Source organism: Plasmodium gaboni, chromosome 13, assembly GCF_001602025.1.
Source record: "Plasmodium gaboni strain SY75 chromosome 13, whole genome shotgun sequence".
NCBI lineage: Eukaryota > Apicomplexa > Aconoidasida > Haemosporida > Plasmodiidae > Plasmodium > Plasmodium gaboni.
Window position 1 is genome coordinate 2,116,638 of NC_031493.1, and position 25,000 is coordinate 2,141,637.

Here is a 25,000-nt window from a genome sequence, read left to right on the forward strand (position 1 = left end):
AATAAAATTTATAAAAATATATAAATCTTTTTATATTTTTTCAAATACATTATTTTAATAAATTACAAATTATTAAAAAATATATAATAATAAAATTCCAGCATACTATATTAATATGGGAGAAAAAATATATATTAATTAATATATATATATATATATATATATATATATATTAATATACATATTATTATACTTAAAAAAAAAGTTATTTTGTCATTTAAAAAAAAATAAAATAAATAAAAATATATATTTATATTTATTAATATAATAATTAGAGATACATAAGTATTATTATTCAAACATTTCGACAAAATATATATTTATATTATATATATTTATACATATATTTTATATACAGCATATTTAAAATATAATGAATTAAAATATTTATAATATATATTATTCAATCATAAGTAAAAAAAAAAAAAAAAAAAAAAAAAAAAAGAGAAAAAAAAATTTAACAATTTGTTTATTCCCATTTTTCTAAAAGGTCATATTCAATATTTTCCAGTAAAAATTCATATTTCTAAAAAAATAAATTATAATAAAATAAATAAATGAATAAATGTATATATAGTGGTTAAAATAAATGACACAAATAGAAAAGTAAAATGTGTAAAAGACTGGTATAAAAATAAAAAGTATTAATAAAAATAATATAAATATATATTCGTAACTTTTATTATTTTATTTATTATTTTTTTTTTTTTTATTTTAAATACCAGATTATCAAGTTCTTCTTTCTTTTTATTAAAGAATTTCTTCAAGTCGGGTATATTGTTCATATTTCCAGGTGCTAAAATATTTCATAAATAAAGTAAAAAAATATAATAATAAATAAAAAAATATACTTAAAAGGTTATTTATTTTTTATATTAAATTAGTTACGTTTTGCCAAAGGATTATGAGTAGCCATTAAGTTATCCATGGTGCTACTATGTGATCTGTCCTTATCTATATATAATAAAAAAAAAAAAAAAAAAAAAAAAAAAAACAATTTTATATAATATATACTCTATTTGTAACAATAACTATGTGATTATAAATTATTTTTAATATGTATAATGATTATTACCTTGAAGAACAAAGTAATCAATAATGCTTATTAAACCACTCGATCCAAACATGACAAGAAAATACCTACAATTAAAATAAATATATACATATAAATAAATAAATATATATATATATATATATTTATTTAATTTTTAATGCTGCGTTAAATTATTTATAAACATACCAAGAAAGAGACGATACGAATTTCATATCTAATAATTCAATATCCATACCCATTTGTAATGTAGATTTAAATTTGTAAGTCAATGGAAAGGGTATTTTTGCTGCATAAAAAAAAAATTCATCATATATATATAGAGAGAGATATATATTTTTTTTTATTATCTTATTATTTTATTTTATATTATTTTTTTTTTTGTCTAATATGTACGTACCAACTAAATATCCAGAGAAGAATAAATTAATTAAAAAACCTAAACCCAACTGAAGAACTAAAAATGGTATTTGATTTTTCATCATTCCAAATAAGTCAGATGGGTCTTGTTTTAAAAGTGCATCAAATGGATTAACTTGTTCAGGTAAATCATTGAAATAGCCAACTTCTGGTTTATTATAAAAAAGTTTTCTACTTATAAAAGCTAAAGGACTGAGCATTCCACTATTAGACTTTAACAAATTAAACCTCGATAAATAATTACTATGTAAAAAAAAAATAAAAAATAAATAAATTCAATATATATATATATATATATATATATATAAACAATGCATTAGTGCTTACTTCTGGCTTAGCTTTTCCATGTCAGTTTTAGGACCTGGATGAATCATTTGAGCTAGATTACTCTTTATTATACATACTAAAACAACAATTACAAATATAGGTAATAAGGCATAAATCCTTATTTGTTCATCTAATATTAGTGCATCCATTTTTTAATTCTATTTTTATTGGTACTATATATATTTAGTTATCATACTATATATTATTATTTTATTCTACATGGATATTAATACATACATACATATATATATATATATATATATAAGCAAGAAATTTATAGCACAAGTATAGTCCTAATTTCCTTTTGTTTTAAACATACGTGTCATATTAATGAACAGTATTAAAAAAAAGATGTTTCTTTTATAAAAATATTTTTAAACATTTCACAAACAAATAAAAAAGAAAAAAAAAAAAAAAAAAAAATTAAATAAAAACAAACAAAGAACAAAATTAAGAACAGAATAAAAGAAATATATTAAAATAAATGATATAAAGAGATAAGGGTTATGAATTATTTTAATATGTTTTATAAATTAATAATATATATATATATGAATAATACTTATAAGTTAATATAAGTATATATAAATTAAAAAGAGTTAAGAAAAAAAAAAAAAAAATTATATAATATTTATAACTTTTAAAAATATAAAAAATAAAGAAAAAAAAAAAAATTCCATAAAATCAATATTTATATTTGTTTACCTAATATTATAATTATAAATAAAATATTATATATATATAATATATATATAATTTTTAATTAGCATATTTGAAATCTCATATAATATATATGTGTACATATTATATATATAATCTACATATATATATATATATAAAATAATATATGTATATTTATCTATATGTTATAATATATATAAATATATTTTTTTTTTAAAACCTAAAAAAAATCTAACTATAGCCTAAAAAAAAAAAAAAAAAAAAAAAAAAAAAAAATTAATAAATAAATAAATAGTGGAAGAAATAAAAAAATCACATATATATTTACATATATATTATATTTTATTATTTATTTATATTAATTCTTTTACCTTGTTGATTTATTTCTTTTTCTTTTTTCCTTTTTCCTGTTTTTTCGTTCATATGTACCTTTTATATTTGATAAAAATTTTATAGAATATATAAGTAATTAGTAGTGAAAATAATATAATAAATATTATGTGATAGAATACTGGAGGGAATTGAAATATATATGTAACAAATTCTATATTAAAATATATGTTGTTTAATTTTTTCTTTAAGATATTATAATTTTGTTTGAATGTTATACCATTTAAGGAATGACAAATTTCCACTATGTAAAAATCAGATATTGTTTCCTTATTATTATGTAGTTTTGTATTTTTTAAAGAAATACTATTATTTATATATTTGTCTTTATGATAATTAATTTGAATATTTTTAAATGGATATATATATTTGTTTTTATAAATAATAAAATTTTCATAATTATTTTTTTTATTTATATTAAAGACAAAATAAAATGTATGATTCAATATATTGTTAATAAGGATAGTAATATAATAGTATAATATATTATGAAATTTTTTATAAATATAATTTTTTGAATTTTGTAAATTTTTATATTTATTACCCCAAATAAAAATAGTTGCATTTTCATTTAATGGATCACTATTTAAATGATCAGTTTTTATAAAATATCTTTTACTATAATAATTTATTTTTTTATCATCATATAATAAATCTAGTACACTTAATTTATAAAATGAACAATATGTATGAAAAGTTGATAAATCAATATAATTTAATTCATGTATATTTTCTTTTTTTAAATAATTATGTTCTTCATCTAGGTCAATAAATATTTTTTCTTTTTCCATTATTTCATTAACTCTTATTTTCTGTAAATTATTAGACCAAAAGTAAAATAACATTTTACTATTTTTTAACAACTTTTGATTTATGCATTCAAATGTACTTGAATTTTTTTTCTTTTCTATTTCCTTTTCATTAAAAATACAGCCTTTTACTATTCCATTTTTTTTCCTATTGACATTTCTGATATGTTCAGATGAAAATATTTTATGGCAAATGCGATCAAACAATACTTTTAATTTTGGATTGTCATTATAAAATATGTGTGGATTATTATAGTTTATAAAAAACGAAAAAAAAAACAAAAACAAAATAAAAAATGACATACTTTTTAATGAAAACTAATCTATTCATTTGGTAATATGATAAATAAATAAATAAATAAATAAATATAAATATAAATATAAATATATATATATATATAATAAGAACAAAAAAAATAGCCAAAATAAACGTCCTAGAAAGATATAGATGATATAATGACACACAAATATCTTTTTATAAACATGGTGAAATAAAGAATAAGTTCTATATTTATATTTGTAATATAAATTATTTTATATTTATACATATATTTTATATCATTTTATGTTCCAAAATATATATTCACAAAATAAAGCAGTAAAAATAAAACAAAAATTTACATATACAAAAATATATATATATATATATATATATATATATATATAACATTTTGTTGCTGGATATTATAGAATTATTACATTTTATATATATTATGTTATATCATTATACTCTTTTAAAATAATTCATATGACACTTGGGTGGATAAACCTTAGATAGATATACATAACTGTATTTCTTACAAAACATATTTAAAATATGTACATAAAGAAAAAATTTCCATAACATATATAATCTATATATATATATATAATAAATGATGGGCGCTTATTTTTTTTTTTTTTTTTTTTATGTATATTATGAAGTTATTAAAATATAAATAATATGTGAATAAATAAATTATTCATGTATTATTATTATTATAAATATATATATATATATTATTTATTATTTATGTATTAGTTTTTTTTTTTAATTTCTTTTTTTTTCGAAAGGACTTTTAATAATTACATATATTGCTACTCCTATTACTATAAAATTTCTAAGAAACTCCTACAATGAAATAAGAAAGATAAAGAAAAAAAAAAAAATGTTCAAAAATAATATATATTAATATCTTATAAAATGAATGAACAGAATATAAAAAATAATAATTGTGAAATTAATGATGAAGAAACAAACGAAATAAATGATGAAAATGTTATAGGTATATGCATAAAAAATATATTAGAGTCTACATTTGAAAAGAATTTACACTATGAGAATTTCTTGGTTACAAAGAATATTGAATTAAATAATTTTATTAAAGAAAATAATATTTCTGATGATAATTTAAAAGTACTAGATACTATGGATGATGGTGATATACCATATAATAAGATATACAATGAAGATATTCTAAATATAAAAAAAAAAAATGATGATGATATTATAAATGAAGATATAAATTATACAAATGAGTTCAAAAATTATAATACAAACAATAGCAATATATATTCATTTAATAATAACGAATCAAAAGAAATAAATAAAAAAAAAAGGGAAAGAAAAAGAAAGAGAAATTACCTTAATATTAATGATTATAATTTTGATTATGATGATGAAGACTTCGTTGAAAGTTCTAATGAACTCATCTTAAAAACACAAAATGATATTGAGAATAATTATGAAACTTCAAAGCTTATTAATATGGATGATGATATTATAAAGAACCTAATTATGCCACCTGTAGTACCATTCAATGATATGTTTAAAAAATTTAATAAAGAAATAAGTGATATATATATAAAAAATAAAAATAATAATATAGAAGATTTAAATATATTCTTAGCACCGCAATTATTATGTTTAGAAGAAAAAGAAAATACCTTAATTAATGAAAATAATTATATTAATTCTAATTATGACTCATTTATATTAAAAAAATTAAAAATTATAGATGACACTGAAAATAATAATTTTTCAAATCAAAATAAAGATTTACAAAAACTTTTTATGTATTTAATGTCTTGGTATTTTTCTGGATTTTATTCTGGAAAAATGAGTGTATTGAAAGAATTATATAGAGAATAAGTTATAGTTGTTAAAGCTAAATTATATTATATGAAAAAAAAAATAAAAATCATTAAAGAGATATACATATATATTGTATTAACATAAATTGGACTTGATAAATATATATATATATATATATATATATATATATATTTTTTTTTTTTTTTTTTTTTTTTTTTTTCTTAAATTAATATACATCCCTATGTGTATATATACATAACAATCATATGTATATTTACCCATTTTGTAGTGCATTTTTTCTATAATTTGTTATATAAATAACAAAATTGATTTTTTTATACATTCATATTTTTCTTTTAAGAACTTTGAATGAATATAGAATATTATGTTATTTCTATAAATTATTGTTTTGTTTATTTTGTTTTATATATTTATCATATATTTTGTATTTTATCTTATCTTTTGTATTTTATCTTATATTTTTTTTTTTTTTTTTTTTTTTTTTTGATGTCATATTTATTTATAATATATTTCATTTTTGTGTAAAAAACAACATACACATAAAATTGTAATATTAATTTTTAAAAATTAAAAATATATATATTAGTCACACATATTTCTGTTTATGGATTATATATTTCAATATATATTATATGCGTACTAATAAGACTATTTAAAAGAAGAAAAAAAATTTTAAGTTTTTCACATATGCTTTAAAAATAGTATAAAAAGTATAAAATGAAAAATAATTATATAATACTATGTGTATATCGAATGTAAAAATTTTTGTATATTGTATATTCCCTAATAAAGATTTTAAAACATATGTTCAATTCTTCTTATTTATATTTTTAAAATAAATATATCTGAACAGTACATATTTATATGGGACACAAAAATAAAAATATACATACATTGTGTAAGAATATATATATATATATATATATATATATATATGTATAATATATTTCTTTTTTTTGATGTTGTAAAGCATGTTTTTCTCATATAAAATATATTATATGTCTTTAATATATTTTTTCATTAAATATAAATTTAATATTAAAAAATGTTAATAAAATGAAGACACAAACGTTGTCTTTAATGGTAAAGATAGGTTTAAAAAAAAAATATATATATATATATATTATATAGAGAGATTATGAAATATATCTGTAGATCAATTTGTTATGTTTCTTTTACAAACTAAAATTTTATCTTTTTATTTTTATTTAATTTTTTTTTTTTTTTTTTTTTTTTTGTATTAATGGGGAATACATTTATTGAATTCATTTTATTTTGAGTGTAGAATATAAATGGAAAGAGAAAATTTCTAGGAACGAATAATAAAATATATAGAAAAGTCATAATAAATCCAACATCAGAAGATGATATACAAAAATTTTGTAGAAATTATTTCAGAATATATAATTTCTCCGTAATGTTATATATATATATATATATATATATATATGTGTATATTTATTTTTATTTTAAATAAATATATAGTTACATGTGGATATATATATATTTTCTTCCTATAGTTATATAATTTTATACGAAGATTAATATCTTTTGATGCCATTCTTGTATACTCACTATTTTTGACTGTTTATATATTTTCCGAAATAAATCATGGCGAAACAAAAAAATATTTATTTATCGATACAGCTATTTCTTTATTTTTTAACATTATCCTATTAATTGTTATAGAAAGTCTTTTTGAACTAAAAAAACTGAAAGACGTAAAAAATGCTAACTCTCAATATTACCTAAGGATAGTACCAAAAATGTCTTACTTTGAAAAGGTAATAAATAAAAAAAAAAAAAATAAAATAAAATAAAATATTATTTACATATATATATATTTATATATATATGTTTATTTATTTATATTGTGTTTGTGTTACATAATTCATAGAAAATAATATTTCCTTCATATTATTTTTATACCTTTTAATAATATATATATTTACATAGGTTATGACGAAAGATATAAAGGTTGGGAATATCATAAGAATATTTCAAGGAGATGAATTTCCAGCTGATGTGGTAATTTTATATGTTAAGAATAATGCAAATGCAATAGTTGATTCTTTTAAAATAGATGGGCTTTTTAGAAAGAGTATTAAATATGCAGTTGATAAATATAAAAGTAGGATACTATAAATAACATAATATATATATATATATATATATATATTTATTTATTTTTATTTATATGTAATACTTAAAATCTTTTCATATTCTTAGTTGATAAGGATTACCTAAAAATGTTATCCGAAATTAATGGCGTAATAAGGTGTGAATTGCCCAATAAAAATATATTTTGCTTTCAAGGGAATTTTAAGTTGGATAAACATCCACGCTCACTATTATTGAATTATCAAAACTTCGCTCTACAATGTAAAATAGAAATATAGTATATATATTTTATTAATACAGATACAATAAAATACATTTAAATCATTCTTTTGAATGAACTCATTTATTTATTTATTTATTTATTTATTTATTTATTTTTATTTAAGCCTCCGTTTTGAAAGGGGCAGAATATATAGACGCTGTAGTTGTATATACAGGTGCTGATACTAAGAAGAATTTGAATATTCCACAGAAGATCGAAGAAAATAAAACATTCTGCATAAAAATGAATAATATTGTATATTACTTAATATTCATGTACTTCTTTTTTGTTGTCCTAAGCGTTGTTATAAAAATAGTATTTTTTCACAAAAAAAGCTCCTTTCAAAATTCAAGAGATTCTTTCCTTAGTATGTTGGAGGATTTTGTTGGCTTGTATATATTGGTATTGCCTATTATGATGTATTCAGAAAAGAGTTTAATTTATATTATACAAAGTTTGAGAATAGGTATATGAGTAAACAAATATATATATATATATATATATATATGTGAATCTATAGACTATTTGAACAAATTCACTAAATATATATATATATATATATATATATATATATATATTTTATAGAAAATGACCTAAGGATGAGAAACACTGAATCTGAAAAGCCCAAAGTTTTTAATAAAAATAAAAATGATGCCTTAGGTAATGTAGATTTATTAGCAACATCAAGAAATGGTGTCCTTGTAAAAAGGAAAGAACTGTTAGTATCATGTGTAATTAATAATGTTATGTATGGCAAAAAAGATTTAATATGTTCACGCAAAAATTTCAAATTACCTACATTGAATATACTAGATTCAGAAAGGTTCAAATGAAAAAAACAATATCCCAACATATATACATATATATATATATATATATATATATTTGTGAACTTGTGTGTTTATATATTTATCCGTTTTAGAAAAAGTGTTTCCAAACTTTTGAACTTGGATGAAAGGATATTCAAAGATCCTGAAAATATTTTTTTCCCAACTCGCGATTTTTGCTCCTTTTTGAAATTATTCGAAAATAAAATATCATCAATATATAATCCATATTCCAGTAGTTTATCAAATTTATTGAAAGAAAAATATAAAAATTATGTGAACGAAGAAATTCTTAACAAAAATGTGAAACTAACGAGTTTTGTAAAATCTCAGCTGACTATTGGATACAATCGTAATATCAAAATTTATGATAATATAAAACATATCATATAAAAATTAACATACATATAAATAAATACATATATATATATATATATATATATATATATATATTTGTTTCTTGTTTTATTTTATTTTATTTTTTTTTTTGTTTAAGAAATTTGTGAAAATGATCAACTCAGTTACAACTGTCAAGAAATTTGTGAAGATTCTCAAAAAGAAAATATCCAATCCGTTAAGATTGAAGAGTTTATTTTAGGATTATGTGGGTGTAATAGAATAATTATATATAATGAAAAGTGCCTAGATATAAGTTTGAACGAATACAAAAGTGATAATTTTATGGAAACATATAGTAAGTTTGAAACGGAGAATGAAGAAGATCATGAAAATGATCATGATGAATATAATAATATGGAACATTCAGATGATGAAAATATCAATAGTATTGAATATGAAGATATATGTTTATATAATATTATAAGGAATACAGGATTCTCTATTTATTGTTATAAGAATACATTATTTCTTTATAATTTAGTGAAAGAATGTAAAGTATATTTTTTAACTTGTTATCATGATTTCTTAAGAAGTAATAAATTTTCTATGTGTATTTTAAAATGTGGACATAGTATAAATAATGAAAAGGAAGGAGGAGTGTTATATGTACGAGGATATGATTTTAATATTCTTCCATACATATCTAAAGAGAAGAATAACATAAAGAAAATAAAGAATGCTATAAAAATATATACCTTAAATTATTTAAAAGTTATAATATTATGTAAAAAACAAATAAGTAATGAAGATATAGCAAAATATATTATATTAAAAAGTGCAAGTAAAAAATTATCTTTCAAATTTTATGATTTGATTAAATTATTTTTTTTATATGATTTAGAAGTTATTGGAATTATAGGATTGAAAAATGAGTTAAAAGAAGGAGTCAAACAAACATTCAATGATGTAATAAATTTTGATATTAGATCGTGGATATTTGCAAATGAATGTTCAAAGGATACATATTTAACAGCTCTTCAATGTAATTTAATTGAATCATCTTCTAACTTATTTTTAATTAATTATTATAATTTAAAAAATACACATGAAGAAGGTGCTAATATATTATTCCATAATTTTATATCGTCTTTGTATAAGTTAAAATCAAATTCTTATGCTCTAGTCATAAATGATGAGAGTATAAAAAATATTATGACAAATGTAGAATCAATGGTAAAATTAATAAAAAGAGAAGATATCTAAAATATAAATATGAATATATTGATATATATATATATATATATATATATATTATTAAAATAACACAATATATAACTTACAGTGTAAATTTTTTTTTTTTTTTTTACTTAGAAAATATTATTATGTATAGCCATGAGAGCTACTGTAGTCTTATTTTGTAAATTGCAAAATGAGACAAAAGGAAAAATTATTAGAACCTTGTATGCTTTAACAAGGCCTAAATTGACAGTCCTAGGAATAGGAACAACGTTAAATGATGCTTACTTATTAAAATATTCATCTATAAGTGTCTGTTTAAGTTTGAATGAGCATGTAAACATCTTATATAATATATCAGATTATGTATTGCAAGAATTTAAATTTATTAGTGAATTGCTTATATTAGGAAGGCTAAACAGATTTTCCCTTTGGTAACAAAAAGGAAAAATAATTATAATTATGGATGTATAATATATATATATATATATATATATATATATATATGCATATATATATATTATTATTTCAATATAGCAAGGTATTTTTGTGGATAATATACCTAAAAATTACTGTTGTCTCATTTTATTTTTTCCACAATTTTGATAACTATTTTTCGGGATCTTCAGCATCTTCCATATTATATACCCAAACAACGTTTGCTCTTTTGCACTACTTTCTTATCATAGCATTTTCTGCCTATGAAATAGATTTACCATATAAATTTGTAAGGAGAGTACCTTATATATATCAGCTAGTAATAATTATAAGACAAAGAAAGTAAAAAAATTATTAAGAAGAAAAGATAATGTTACATGGAATTTGTAATATATATATATATATATATATATATATATTTATATTTATATACTTTTCATTTTAGTCGAGAAGGAAATATTTTTTGAACAATAATATTATACTTTTAACAATAATTGAAGCCATACTAATTTCCCTTACTTCATATTATATATTACGATTAAATGTATTTCATTTGATTACTCATCGTGAATTTACTTTTCATATATTTATTTTAAATGTTTTTATAACCACAGAAAAAATTCTTTTACTTTCAAAAACATGGCACATATATTTTTTTATTATGGCAGTTCTAATTATAGGTATATTGTTTATATATGTTAATATATTTACTTTAGTAGATTGTATAAAAAATGGGAAATGTGAATTTAGTCTTTTTCAAATGGAAAATATATATTTCTGGACATCTCTCTTTCCTATTTTATATATGAATTTTATCATTGATAAGCTTATGAAATATATAAGGAATAAGTAATAATACGTACAAAAAAAAATCACCATGATAAAAGAACAATGTGTTTGATATATATATATATATATATATATATATATGTATATATGATATGTTTTCTAGTTTCTTTTGTGTATAAAATTTATATGTTTTATATTCAACCTATTTGACGTATAAATGGGTATATTTATATATTTTTCTTATAAATGTAAGTAAAAATAAAAATACAAATATATATATATATATATATTTTGTTTTTAGAATATACCCAGATATTTCAGACTATTTAAGAAAATATTTTCTTCGTAGAATGTTCTGTCATAATAATGATAAACCTTTATCACAACGGAAAATAAAAGGAATAAATAAATTTGAAAAATTTGAAAAAAATGATTTATTATTAAAACACATTCCAACTCCTAAAATATATAAGATAAAAGATGATCCTACATATTATAACAAATCTAAGAGAAGTAAATTTTTATATGATACATTTAGAAAAGTTATAGATATTAATGTAAAATACAGGAATCAACAATTAAATTTAGAATATAAAACATATGAGAAAGGGAATAAATTAAAATTACGTATAATTGTAATATTATTATTTGTTATTTATATTATAATATTTTCATCCCAAACAATAATTGATATAAATATAAAATCGAATATACATTATATAACAATATTTTATATTATATATTTTGTATTTTCATGTGTATTATTAATATATATAAGAATAAGGAATAAAGCTACTTCTACATTTTTCTTTTTTTTGAGTAGATTTTTATTAATATGTGGATTTTGTATAGAATTATATGATAATATTAGTAATGATATTTTAAATGTATTAATTACCTATTCCTTTACAGTATCTTATATATTTTTTATGTCCTTTAAAATATTAGAAGCTCTTTTAGTATGTATAAGTATACTCTTATTAACATTTTGGGTTTATTATGAGAAGAATAAGAATATGATAGATATATGTACTCATTTTTGCAGTAATCCATATTTATCAATAAATAATTTAGATCATATGAATATATCATGTTTATGTAAAAAACAAATAGTTATCTTCCTTATAAGTTTATTAAGTTTTACTTTGATTTGTTTATCTATGAAATATTATGAGATATTTTATTTGAAGAAAAAATTCTTATTTAGATATAAACAGAAAGTAAATCTAGCTAAACAAATTGAAATACTACATACGATGTTACCAAATTTTTTAGTAGAATATTTATTAATTAGTGACCCTAAAAATGATGGTATTATGGTTGGAAAAAATATATCTGGTGAAGATAGAGGTATAATATCTGTAATATTTTGTGATATTGATGATTTTCAAAATATGGTATCTACATTACAACCACATATATTAGTAGAAACATTAGATAATTTATATTTATATTTTGATAAATGTATAAAATATTTTAATTGTATTAAAATAGAAACCGTATTTGAATCATATTTAGCAGCTTCTGGATTAAGTGAAAAGAAAAATAATGATTTAGACAAAATTATGTATGATACAAAATGTGCAATAAAATTAGCTATTGCTCAGCTTAGTGCCAAATATTATATATCATATAAAGTATTAGATACACGTGAACATTTTTCTGATAATTCTACTTCATATGATAAATATATAAATAAAAATATTAGTCTCAAAATTGGGATACATACAGGAAAAGCTATAAGTGGTGTTATTGGATCTGTGAAACCACAATATGCTCTCTTTGGAGATACTGTAAATACAGCGTCAAGAATGAAATCTACTTCACTCCCTGATCATATTCATGTTTCATATGATACGTATAAATATTTAAAGGAAGATAACACATTTGTATGGAAAGAAAGAAAGGTTTTTATAAAAGGAAAGGGTAAAATGAAGACATATCTTCTAGTAGACATTTTAGATGACATAAAAAGGAAGGGGGAGTCCTTAAATTATTATTCATCTTCTAATTTGTTATTGTCTCAATTGGGTAGTGAAACTGAATCGATATATGAAGAAAGGGAGAATAGTAAAGGAGGTAGCAGTAATATTAGTAAGGAAGGTATTATATCTATTAATAAGTCAAGTAATAGTAATATTAGTAAGGAACATATTAGATCTATTAATAAGTCAAATAGTAGTAATATTAGTAAGGAAAGTCTTATATCTATTAATAAGTCAAGAAGTAATTCTATTACTGGTATAAATGAAGTGCAAATAAAAGATAAGAAAGATATGGTTATTAAACATAACAGAAAGAAAAATAAAATTGATAGTTCTTGTAGTAAACGAATTGATAAAAAAAGCAGAGATAAAAAGAGTGATAGGATGTATCATCCATTGGATGAAGTTGTTAAACATTCGGATATACATTTATTAGATTACAAGATAAATAAAAAGAGATATAAAAAAATGAAAAGTGATACAAATAATGAGAATAAATTAATAGGAGATATATTTAACATGTATGATAAAAAAATAAAATATTTCTATAAAAAAAATTATGAAAGTAACAGCATGGAAAATAGATCATTTATAAAACATTATAAAAATACTAAATATAAAAAATCAGATTATCTTCTTTTAGATAAAAAAGGCGAAAGTGAAAAGTTTAAAAGAAATACATCATATATATTAGAATCACCTTTACATTTAATAGGTGATATAGTTGATAATAATATGAAGAGAAAAAAGAAAAAAAAAGAAATAAACACAATTGTATCTGATGAAATGTTTACTTCACCTGTCAATATAAAAGAATATAATTATAATCACCAGAAAAGGGAAAAAGAAATTGTAGGAAATTTGTCATATGACAAAACAAAGAAAATATTTCCTTTTATAAAATTTACCAAGGAAGGGAGAATAAAAAAAAAAATAGAAAAAAATAAAATAAATAATAATAATAATAATGATAACTTTCCTTATAATGATTATTCATCATCTAGTAGTCTAAAATATTGTGATAATGAAAATAATTTTGTGATAAAATATATTAGAGAAAGAAAAGATTTTCAAAAAAAATTTGATCATCCAAATTTTAATTTTAGCAAATTTTTACAGAATTATAATTCATTGAAAAATAAAAAAAAAAATAAGAACAAGAATAAAAATATAAGATCAAATGGATATCTGAATTATACATCTTCAACTAATGATGGTGTTTCTTATAATTTCTTATCAGATAGTTTGTATTATTCAGATAATGAGTATTCTTCTGATTCTTTAAAATATGATAATAAAAGTCTTATAAAAAATAAAAAAATTATAAAATTTGATGATCTTTTTACTAAAATATATATAAAGAAAAAACGTTTACTCCAAAGGAATAACTATGACGTAAGGAGAAAGGAAAAAAAATTAAAGAATAATAATGGTATGTCAAGAAATAAAACAAAAAATATAAATCTTAATGAAAAAAAAAAAAAGTTCAAATATTTTGTCACTAATGAAAATGGAGACAATGACAATAATAAAGAAGATGATTCAAAAAGTATGCAAAAATGTTTTATACATATATCAAAACATAAAAAAGAACAAATAGAAGATAAAAAGAAGACTCATAAATGTTTTCATAATAATGTCGAATGTGTTTACCCTTATAGAGATAATAATATACACATTAATTTTTCAAGAGATGAAAAAAGAAAATATAGCATCAATTTATATGAACACTTAGATGAACAAGAAAAAATGAAAGGAAAAAAAAAATATGTCAACAAGGATAAGGAACTATTAGGATCTATTAATAAACAAGCAGAAAGGAAACCAACGAAGAAAAAAAAAAAAAACAAAAATGTGGAAAATAAATATGATAAGAAAAAAAATAGAATGATTACAAACAAAACAAATAAGAAATATGCCAAGAGTATTATTAGTGGTGACGAACAAAGTAGTAATGATAATAATTTTTTGAAAAAAAAAGAGGTGAATTTTACTGGAAAAAATGAAGAATATTTAAATAGAACTAATACTAATTTGTCTATAGGCTTAAAAGATATGGAAGAAAATGATTATGAAATTCATAGTAATAATATATATTATAATAACCATATATATAGTGACGATATAAATAATACAATAAAGTTGAATAATAATGGAAATGATATGAATAGTATATCAAAAAATAAGGGAAAAAATAAATTAGGTAAGAAAATTAGTTTTTTTAGTTTGAATAATAAATATCATGAATCAGAAATTATTAATGAAGAAGATACTAAAAATATATCCAATATAAGAGAAAGCCAAATAATTAATAAGGATAAATATAATTATTTTACACATAGTCCATCTCTTAAAAAGAAAAAAAGCGTTTTCACTAAGATCAATAATTTATTTAAAAGTTATTTTAAAAGTATTGATGTGCATGAAAAATTTGGTTTTTCTAAAAAATTTAAATTCCAAACAAAGGATTCAGAAGATATAAAAGGAAATAATAATAAAATTAGTAAAAATCGTCATAATAATAATAGTAACTATGGATATAATGATAGCAGTAAGTGTAGTAACACTGATAGTAGTAAGTATAGTAATGGTGATAGTAGGAACCATCATCATAGTAATAATAGTCGTGTGACCTTATCTAAAGGACAAGGGCCAGAAAACAATAAAAATGTAGACTATGCATATCAATTTGATAATTACGATAAGAAGCTACTAAAAAAATTAACATCTAACTTACAATTAAATAAAAAGAATGTGAAAAATTTTAACATATTTTATTATAAATTCAATGATGAAGAACTAGAAGAAGAATATACTAGAAATTATTATAGAGAAATAATTAATATTGATTTAACAAAAAAATTAATTATAATATTTATATTTACAGAAATATTTTTAAGTTTATGTAATATAATAGAATTATCATTTTATGAAAAGAAGTTAAAATATAATGATTCAATAGTTATAATATGGCTTATTAGATCAATATATTTATTTATAATAACATATATATGGATAATATTAAAAACGAAATTAAAAGAATATAAAAATAATTCAAGTAAAATGATGTGGACTATATTTATATTAAATATATTTTTATGTTCTTGGGGCATTATATTAATAGATTTATCATGTATACATTATAGTATGTTATTAGGAAATAAAAATGAAAGAGCATTATTTTTTATGAAAGATGCAAGTGAACTTATAATATGTATTCAATTAATATTTATAAAAAATATGTTATTTAAACATAAATTTTTTTTTTTCGTATTTTTTTATATATTCCTTATTTATTCATTTAGTAAATTATTTAGTATACACACATGTCAAACACATATATGTTGTAGTATTATTTTATTTATATCTATAAATATCCTTTATTTTTGGTATTCAGAATATTTAGATAGAATACAATTCTTAGTTAAAAGAAAGAGAAATAGAATGGAGAAAATATCACAGGATTTCTTAACAAAAATATTGCCTAGACAAGTTCTAGAAGAATATCAAAACGATAATTTACAATTAACATATAAACATGAAAAAATCGCATTCTTATTTGCAGATATTGTTGGATTTACAAAATGGAGTAAAACAGTATCTCCTAAGGAGGTCTTGAAATTACTACAAAAATTAATATCTAAAATTGATAAAGATACAATTAAATTAGGTTTATATAAATTATTCACAATTGGGGATGCTTATGTAGCAACTAGTCAGCCAAATTCATCTATAACTGATGAAACTGAAGCATTAGAAGGAATATTAAATATATTGAAGCTAGCGAAACTTATCCTACATAATATTAATACTATTAAAATACAATTCAATAAACATGACTTTAATATGAGAATAGGTTTACATTATGGCTCATGTGTTGGTGGTATTATAGGTTCTGTAAGAATAAGATATGATATGTGGGGTCTGGATGTTCTTATAGCTAATAAGATAGAATCGAATGGAATACCTGGAGAAATAATTTGTTCTGAACAATTTAGGCATTTCTTCATACAAAATGAACCACAGGCGTAAAAAAAAAAAAAAAATATATATATATATATAATATATAATATATATATTTATATATTATATATTATATATAAATATGTGTAAGATATAATTTCTGCCCTTTTTTAGGAAACTTAACTTTTGGTACTACAAAAGCATATATATAAATGACCAGGATATAAAACTATATGTTATTGAAGATAAAAATTATGAAGAAGATTATGATCCAAAAGTTATAGACTATACAACGTTATTGAAATTACGTCAAGAAAAGGGATTACATTCGTAAAAAGAAAGAATCATAAAAAAATTACAATAAAATAATGCTTAACAATTCAGATAATTTTCTAAAATATCTTACTCATGATATATATATATATATATATATATATTTTTATATTTTTTAATAATATTTTATGTTACGTTAAAAACATATTCAGAAGTTATGCTTCTATTAATGAAAAAATATAATAAAATGTGTATACATATACTAGGTAAAAAAGTATATATATTAAATATATATATTTATATATATTATGACATATTAAGTGTATTATATTTTCATATTTATGAGGAATAGTGGTAAATAATTTCTCATGAGTCCATAAATTTATTCCTCTGTTTAATATAAATGATGAACCTCATACGTTGAGATATTTTTATGTAACTTAATATATAAATATATATATTTAAAATTAAATGACAGTATCTCTGAAATAGAGAATTAATATATACATATATATATTTATTTATTTACTTATTCATTTTGGTTTATTCATTGATTTGAACAAAAAAAATAAGAATATATTATACATACAACATATATATGTATATATATTATATTATTGTAAGAACCATTTAATATAATAGATCATTAAAAAATTGATGATCAAATAAATGTTCAGGTAAATGTTTCGGTATATTATAATTATTTGTTTGATTATTTTTATTGCTATAAACAATATTTATATCATTGTTAATTTGATTATTTTTTTGGTTTACATCATTAGATACTATTTTCGTTTCATTTTCTTTTTTTGATTTTCTTTTAGGTTTTTGTCTTTTTTACTAATTCGTTTATTTTTCCTTAATCGTTTGATAAAATTTTGATTTGTATTGTTATGATTAATATATTGATAAATAGTTTTATTATTTGTATTTGTTCTCTTATTGTTATTATTGTTATTTTTATTATTATTATTATTATTATAATTATTATTATTTTTATTTGAGTTATGTTTATTACTATACTTTATCATAGAGAAATTAAAATTATTACCTATACTATCAATTCTTCTAAAACTAGAATAGGAATTATTAATATTATTACTACGTTTAATCTTGTTATTTTTCTTTTTATTTATATTTGTAGTAATTGAATATTTCTTCCTCCTTTTTTTCTTATTTAACTTATTATTATTACTATTATTATTATTATTATTATTGTTGTTGTTGTTATTTTTTTTATTAGTATTATCATAATTCATTATACTAAGATTGTGCGCGTTTCTAAGTTCTTTATTCAGTTCATTTAAAGCTTGGAAATTATTTTCATCTGGTAATTTATTTGTAAATATTCTATCATTGTTCATATTAAACCTGTCTTCAAATTTTAAGTAAAAATTTCTATTATTATTATTTATATTAGAATTATTATTATCTGTGTTATTAAGTATATCAGGGGAGACTATTTGTTGGGTTTGTTCTAATGATAAATGCGCTTCATTTATATTAAAAACGTCGAATGGAATGAAATTATCATTGTCATAATTGCTATTATAATCACTACAACTACTGAGATTATAATAATTACTATTATTATTATGAGTAATATTACTATTATTATTATTATTAGTAATATTACTATTATTATTTTTATTATTATTATTATTATCATTTTTATTATCACTTTGAATTATATTATTAAAACTCTTTGTTATAGAATCTAACTGATTTTCAATTGAAACCCCTGAAGTATCTACATTCTTCTTTTTTAGTGTATCTAATAAACGATTATCATTTTCATCTAAAGGATTAGAAATATTTAGGTAATTTTCGACTGGATTTATCTCAAAGGGGGAGAGATGTGAGTTTATATAAGACAAATCCTTAGGAATATTATTTTTTTTACTGTAATATTCTAAGAGAGCTACAGCAGACAAATCAAGATCATTATGAATATTATTAGTAGTAGAAGATGTAACATTTTTATCATCATTAGGTATGTTGGCAATTTTATTAATATTACTTATAGTCTTTGTTTTTTCTTTTAACATAATATCATAATCTTGTATACTTGAAATTTCATTAACATGAATATTATTAAAATCAGTCAAGACATCAAGAACAATATTATTAAAAAATATTTCAGGACTACCAACAAATGTTGCACCTTTTGATTGTAATAAATTTCTTTTTAATATTTGATTAACTCTTGTATTTACATCTTCATATCCTATTCCATTTTTATGAGATGAACCTTTATCATTCGAAATATTATTACCATTTTTATTTTTATCATAAACATTTTCTTCATCACTATCAGATATACATATAACTTCTTGATTGCCTATAGAGGAAGTTAAGAAGCATTAAATTATGTATATGAGATATAAGGAAAAAAAAAAAAAAAAGAAAAAGAAAAGAAAAAATTATATACCATTATGGGTATATTTATAAAATTAATTTATTTTTAATTTTATTCATTTTATTAATACGGATAATATAAAATTAAAATAAAAAAATGAAAAAAAAGACACGCCAAATTAATAAATATATATATAATATATATATATTATATGTATTTATAGGAATAAAATAAAAGTCATAAAAAAAAAAACAAATTTTAAAAAATGTGGCATCATTATTGAAATAATGAAATCATGTTTAAAATGTATAAATACAAAAAGGTGTGTAATAAATTAAAATATTCATACACATATATATATATATATATATATATATATATATATATATATATGTATATATATATATATAATGTATATTTAATTTTTTTTTTTTTTTTTTTTTTTCCTAAGCATATCAATTAATGTATAGTATACCTTGTATAATGTTATTATTTTTTTCCATATTGTATTTATCACAGTTGGCATTATATGTATTGTTGTTATCATCTGTGTCTGAATCTAAAATTATTATTTCATCATTATTGAAAGACTTATCATTATTCTTTTGTTCATTATTAGATTTGACTACAAAGAAGACATAAATATAAATAAATAAATAAATATATATATATATATATATAATGTACATATTATGTAAATCTCCCAATATGGAAGATGCATTTTTTTTTTTTTTTTTTTCTTGTTACTTACACATAATATACTCGTTTTTAATATCAATATGTTTTTTTTGCAAATCCAGTGCGTCTACGTCATCCAACTGTTTTATCACTTTTGGTTCCTGATTATTCTTATTGAAAATAATTTCAGCTTGTTTACTTAGCTCAATTTCCTTAATATCTTTGGGCACTTGTGAGAGTATATAAGTAATAAATGTATCAATAACAAGGCTCTTTGGTCGTAAATAAAAAGAGCATATAGGACATTTCCATCGATTATTAAATGCTTTTGTTTTTTTCGTAACATCAATGAATGATTTTAAATCAAAACATTTTATATGTGAACACATGATACCTCGACACGGTATCAAAATTCTATCTAAGGAAAATGGACAATGTAAACTAACCTTTCTATTAATTTCCATACACATAACTTCGTCACTATCATGTTTTGTAGATAATATATTTACAATTCTCTCTTTTGCATCTTTAAAATTTAAAGAACTTCTTAAAATAACATTTTCAATTATGACTTGTTCAGGTTCATATTTACATAGGGCAAAAGTAACAACAAATAATTTAGGTACATCATAATTTGTACTAATAATATCAATATTATTAATACCTGCTTTTAATGTATGAGTAATTTTTAATGGACTATCTCTTCTTTTATGTTCCCATGAGGGTTCAAATATTTTTTCGGTAATATTTCCATTAACCTTCAAATTAAATGTCTTTGGCCATTCTTGTTTTATGGGTGTTGTATTATTTAGATTTTGAGGTTCCAAATTAATGCAGAATACTATAACATCTTTATTTTCATTTCTCCATTGTTTAATATCACTAGCATTAATCATTAACTTTTCAGTATTCGCACTTATATTCTTCATCCATAATACTTTTTTCATAGGATAAAAAGGATCCATATCTTTCATACGACAAGCTATACATAATATTTCATAATTTCTCAAATCCTTATTTATAAATGAATTAGGTATATAACAACTTATGTGTTGATTTTTTTTGCATTCAATACATTTTACTATTCCGTTCTTGCTGCTGATATTTCTAGACATTCCTCCACATACACACGTCGAAAATTCATTATCCTCTTCGTATATTTTGACTATAAGAATAAAATAAAAATAATATTTATAAATAAAAATACAGGTTAATATATATATACACCTTTTTCTCCAACATATGATCATTAATTTCATATATCTTATATTTTTATTTTAAAAGTAAGAACTCACCTTTGCTTTTTCTTGCTGTAGAAGAAGAAGCTTTTTTCGTTGAAGGAGTGTCACTGCTTGCATATGCAAGTTTATCTACATTATTAAAATTAAGATTAATATTATGATCATTTGTAACATAATTAACATTAGAAAAAAATAATTTACTACTATCATGAAGTATATTTGCACTCATACTTTTATCATTTATTATATTAAATATTGATGGTTTGGTTGCCAAAATGAATTCATATATTTGTTCTTCTCTTTCAACATCAGTTATGTATTGTAATATACGCTCAACTATGGCTACCTTCTTCCCATGTTGTGGTAATAAAAATTTTCTACATAACTGATTCAGGTCATACACCCTTAATTTATTTAAGCTATAAAAAAAATATATACATATATACATATATATATATAGACATTTTTGAAGAGTTACAAAAATATTTAAATAAACTTACTATTCAGCCATATTAGTATTGTTTACATTGTATGTCATTGTGTTCCTGCATGTATGTATATATGTAATGGTTAAATATATTTTTCTCTCTATAAAAATATTATATAAAATATATATTTATATATACTTATTGACAATTTACATATAAATATATATATATATATATTTTTCTTGTCCCACATTTCGAACTATTCCTTAAATAAATAGCAATATTTCTTTTTATTTTATTATTTCATTATAAAGATAATAAAATAAAAATATTTACAGATCTTATTTTTTTATACTTAAGTATGTTTTGAATACATTCATCAATCAATGTTTCCACAAAAAAAAATAAAAAATTAAAGAACACATAATTAAAAATTATAGTTGAATGTTATAATAACGGTATGTATATATATAAACTATTATATATATGAATATATATATTTGTACATGTATATATATATATATATATATATTTTCTATGTATTCATAAACTAAAATACATCATATCCACATAAAGATATCGTTTTTTCTCAACATTTGACACATATATAATAATAAATAAGTGTATATAAAAAACATATATTTTTTTGAAAAAAAGACAAAAATTTTATTTTTTCCAAAGTATAAACTTATAATACTTTTAAAAATTTTTATTACATATGTAAATAAATATACATTGAATATTTATTCATAATAAATTTTAAGGCATATATATATATATATATATATATTCTTAAGTATTAAAAGAAGAAATAAAAAAAAAGGGTATACATATAAATATGTGATATTTATTTTATATACATAAATATATATAAATATGTATGAAAGTACAGCTTTTTGTTATATATTTATAATACTTAGAAAATTATTTATTAATATATATATAAATTTATATTATATTTACGTACATAATTATTCATTATATATTTAATACAAATATTCCTTTTTGTTTATTATAACTAAATATATATATATATATATATATATATATTTATATATATATATATTTATATATATTTATTTATTTATATTAAAACAATCTTATATATAACCATGAAAAATAAATAAAAAAATATATAAAGGGTAAAATAATACGTAAATAATGAATATATAAAATATATAAAAATATTAGAAATATATTTTTATATAAAAATAAATAAGCTCATAAAAATATATATATAAATTTTTCCATTCCAGTTATTATATAAAATAAATAATATATATATATATATATATATATATTATAAATATATTAAAAAAGTATTAAATATATTTTATAATATATTATATATTGTTTAACTATATTATATATATAATATATATATACATTATATTAAATTATATTATATTATATATAGTAAAAATTATATATTGAAAAAACTATATTTTTATATGTTATAAAAGTAACATATAATAATAATATAATTATAATATTATATTATTATAAAGGTTATTATTTATTTATTATTTATTTTTTTTTTTTTGTTCTAATTATTTTTATATATTATATAAATAATTCGTTCATATTCAAATATATAATACAATTTTCATGTATTATAAAATATTATAAATATATAATATAAAATTATTTTATATATAAAGAATAAAAAACAATTATATATGTATTATGTTTTATTTTGTAATATTATATGGTTAATATAAATATTATATTATTTTTTATATTTATATTCAAAGAAAAATTTTAACACCATGGCTTAATTTTATTTTTTAAATAAAAAAAAAAAAAAAAAAAGAAGAAAAAAAAGAACCACCATTGGTCGCACTTGGTTTTATTTATTTCAAAAAGTATAATAAATGAATGAATAGTTATTATTAAAAGAGGCCATGCTCTTTATAAAAAGCAAAAAAAAAAAAAAAAAAAATTAAATTGATAGTTAAATGATAATATTAAATAAAATACATATATACTTATTAATGATATGTTAATATTTCCATCATCTCCCCGAAAAAAAAAAAAAGAAAAAAAAAAAAAAAAAAACGAAAGAAATAAAGAATTTATATAATAATATATTAAAATATATTTACATCCTGTGAAAAATAGATTTCATGAATTGATGAGAATTTTATATTTAAGTATATTATGACAATATATATATATATATATATATATATATTGAGAATTGTTAATATCTTTTCGAAGTACATTATATATAAAGCTTTGCCATAGAAATTATAAGATATGTTTACTATTTTAATTTTATATATTAA

General features: G+C 18.9%; 5 protein-coding genes across 5 annotated transcripts; 2 read left to right on the forward strand and 3 right to left on the reverse strand.

Moving 5' to 3' along the window:
• Positions 1–469: 469 nt before the first annotated feature.
• PGSY75_1360200 (conserved protein, unknown function) lies at positions 470–1,947 on the reverse strand (the record flags this gene model as incomplete). The annotated part of the gene is made up of 7 exons (XM_018787628.1): positions 470–526; positions 723–796; positions 889–954; positions 1,076–1,140; positions 1,241–1,340; positions 1,452–1,714; positions 1,799–1,947. 7 exons carry the CDS (start codon positions 1,945–1,947, stop codon positions 470–472), a joined length of 774 nt encoding a protein of 257 aa, XP_018640370.1.
• Positions 1,948–2,898: 951 nt separating this feature from the next.
• Positions 2,899–3,981, reverse strand: PGSY75_1360300 (hypothetical protein; the record flags this gene model as incomplete). The annotated part of the gene is made up of 1 exon (XM_018787629.1): positions 2,899–3,981. The coding sequence occupies one exon, from the start codon at positions 3,979–3,981 to the stop codon at positions 2,899–2,901; it is 1,083 nt and encodes a 360-aa protein (XP_018640371.1).
• Positions 3,982–4,861: 880 nt separating this feature from the next.
• PGSY75_1360400 (hypothetical protein) lies at positions 4,862–5,809 on the forward strand (the record flags this gene model as incomplete). Its single annotated transcript, XM_018787630.1, has 1 exon — positions 4,862–5,809. One exon carries the CDS (start codon positions 4,862–4,864, stop codon positions 5,807–5,809), a length of 948 nt encoding a protein of 315 aa, XP_018640372.1.
• Positions 5,810–6,829: 1,020 nt separating this feature from the next.
• Positions 6,830–18,067, forward strand: PGSY75_1360500 (guanylyl cyclase beta; the record flags this gene model as incomplete). Its single annotated transcript, XM_018787631.1, has 14 exons — positions 6,830–6,856; positions 7,059–7,187; positions 7,294–7,557; positions 7,730–7,904; positions 8,003–8,155; positions 8,281–8,622; positions 8,742–8,979; positions 9,079–9,335; positions 9,480–10,555; positions 10,694–10,992; positions 11,096–11,315; positions 11,442–11,845; positions 12,087–17,798; positions 17,908–18,067. 14 exons carry the CDS (start codon positions 6,830–6,832, stop codon positions 18,065–18,067), a joined length of 9,456 nt encoding a protein of 3,151 aa, XP_018640373.1.
• A 724-nt stretch (positions 18,068–18,791) lies between these two features.
• Positions 18,792–22,822, reverse strand: PGSY75_1360700 (putative E3 SUMO-protein ligase PIAS; the record flags this gene model as incomplete). The annotated part of the gene is made up of 5 exons (XM_018787632.1): positions 18,792–20,347; positions 20,841–20,990; positions 21,117–22,208; positions 22,339–22,703; positions 22,785–22,822. The coding sequence occupies 5 exons, from the start codon at positions 22,820–22,822 to the stop codon at positions 18,792–18,794; spliced, it is 3,201 nt and encodes a 1,066-aa protein (XP_018640374.1).
• Between the last annotated feature and the right edge of the window lie 2,178 nt (positions 22,823–25,000).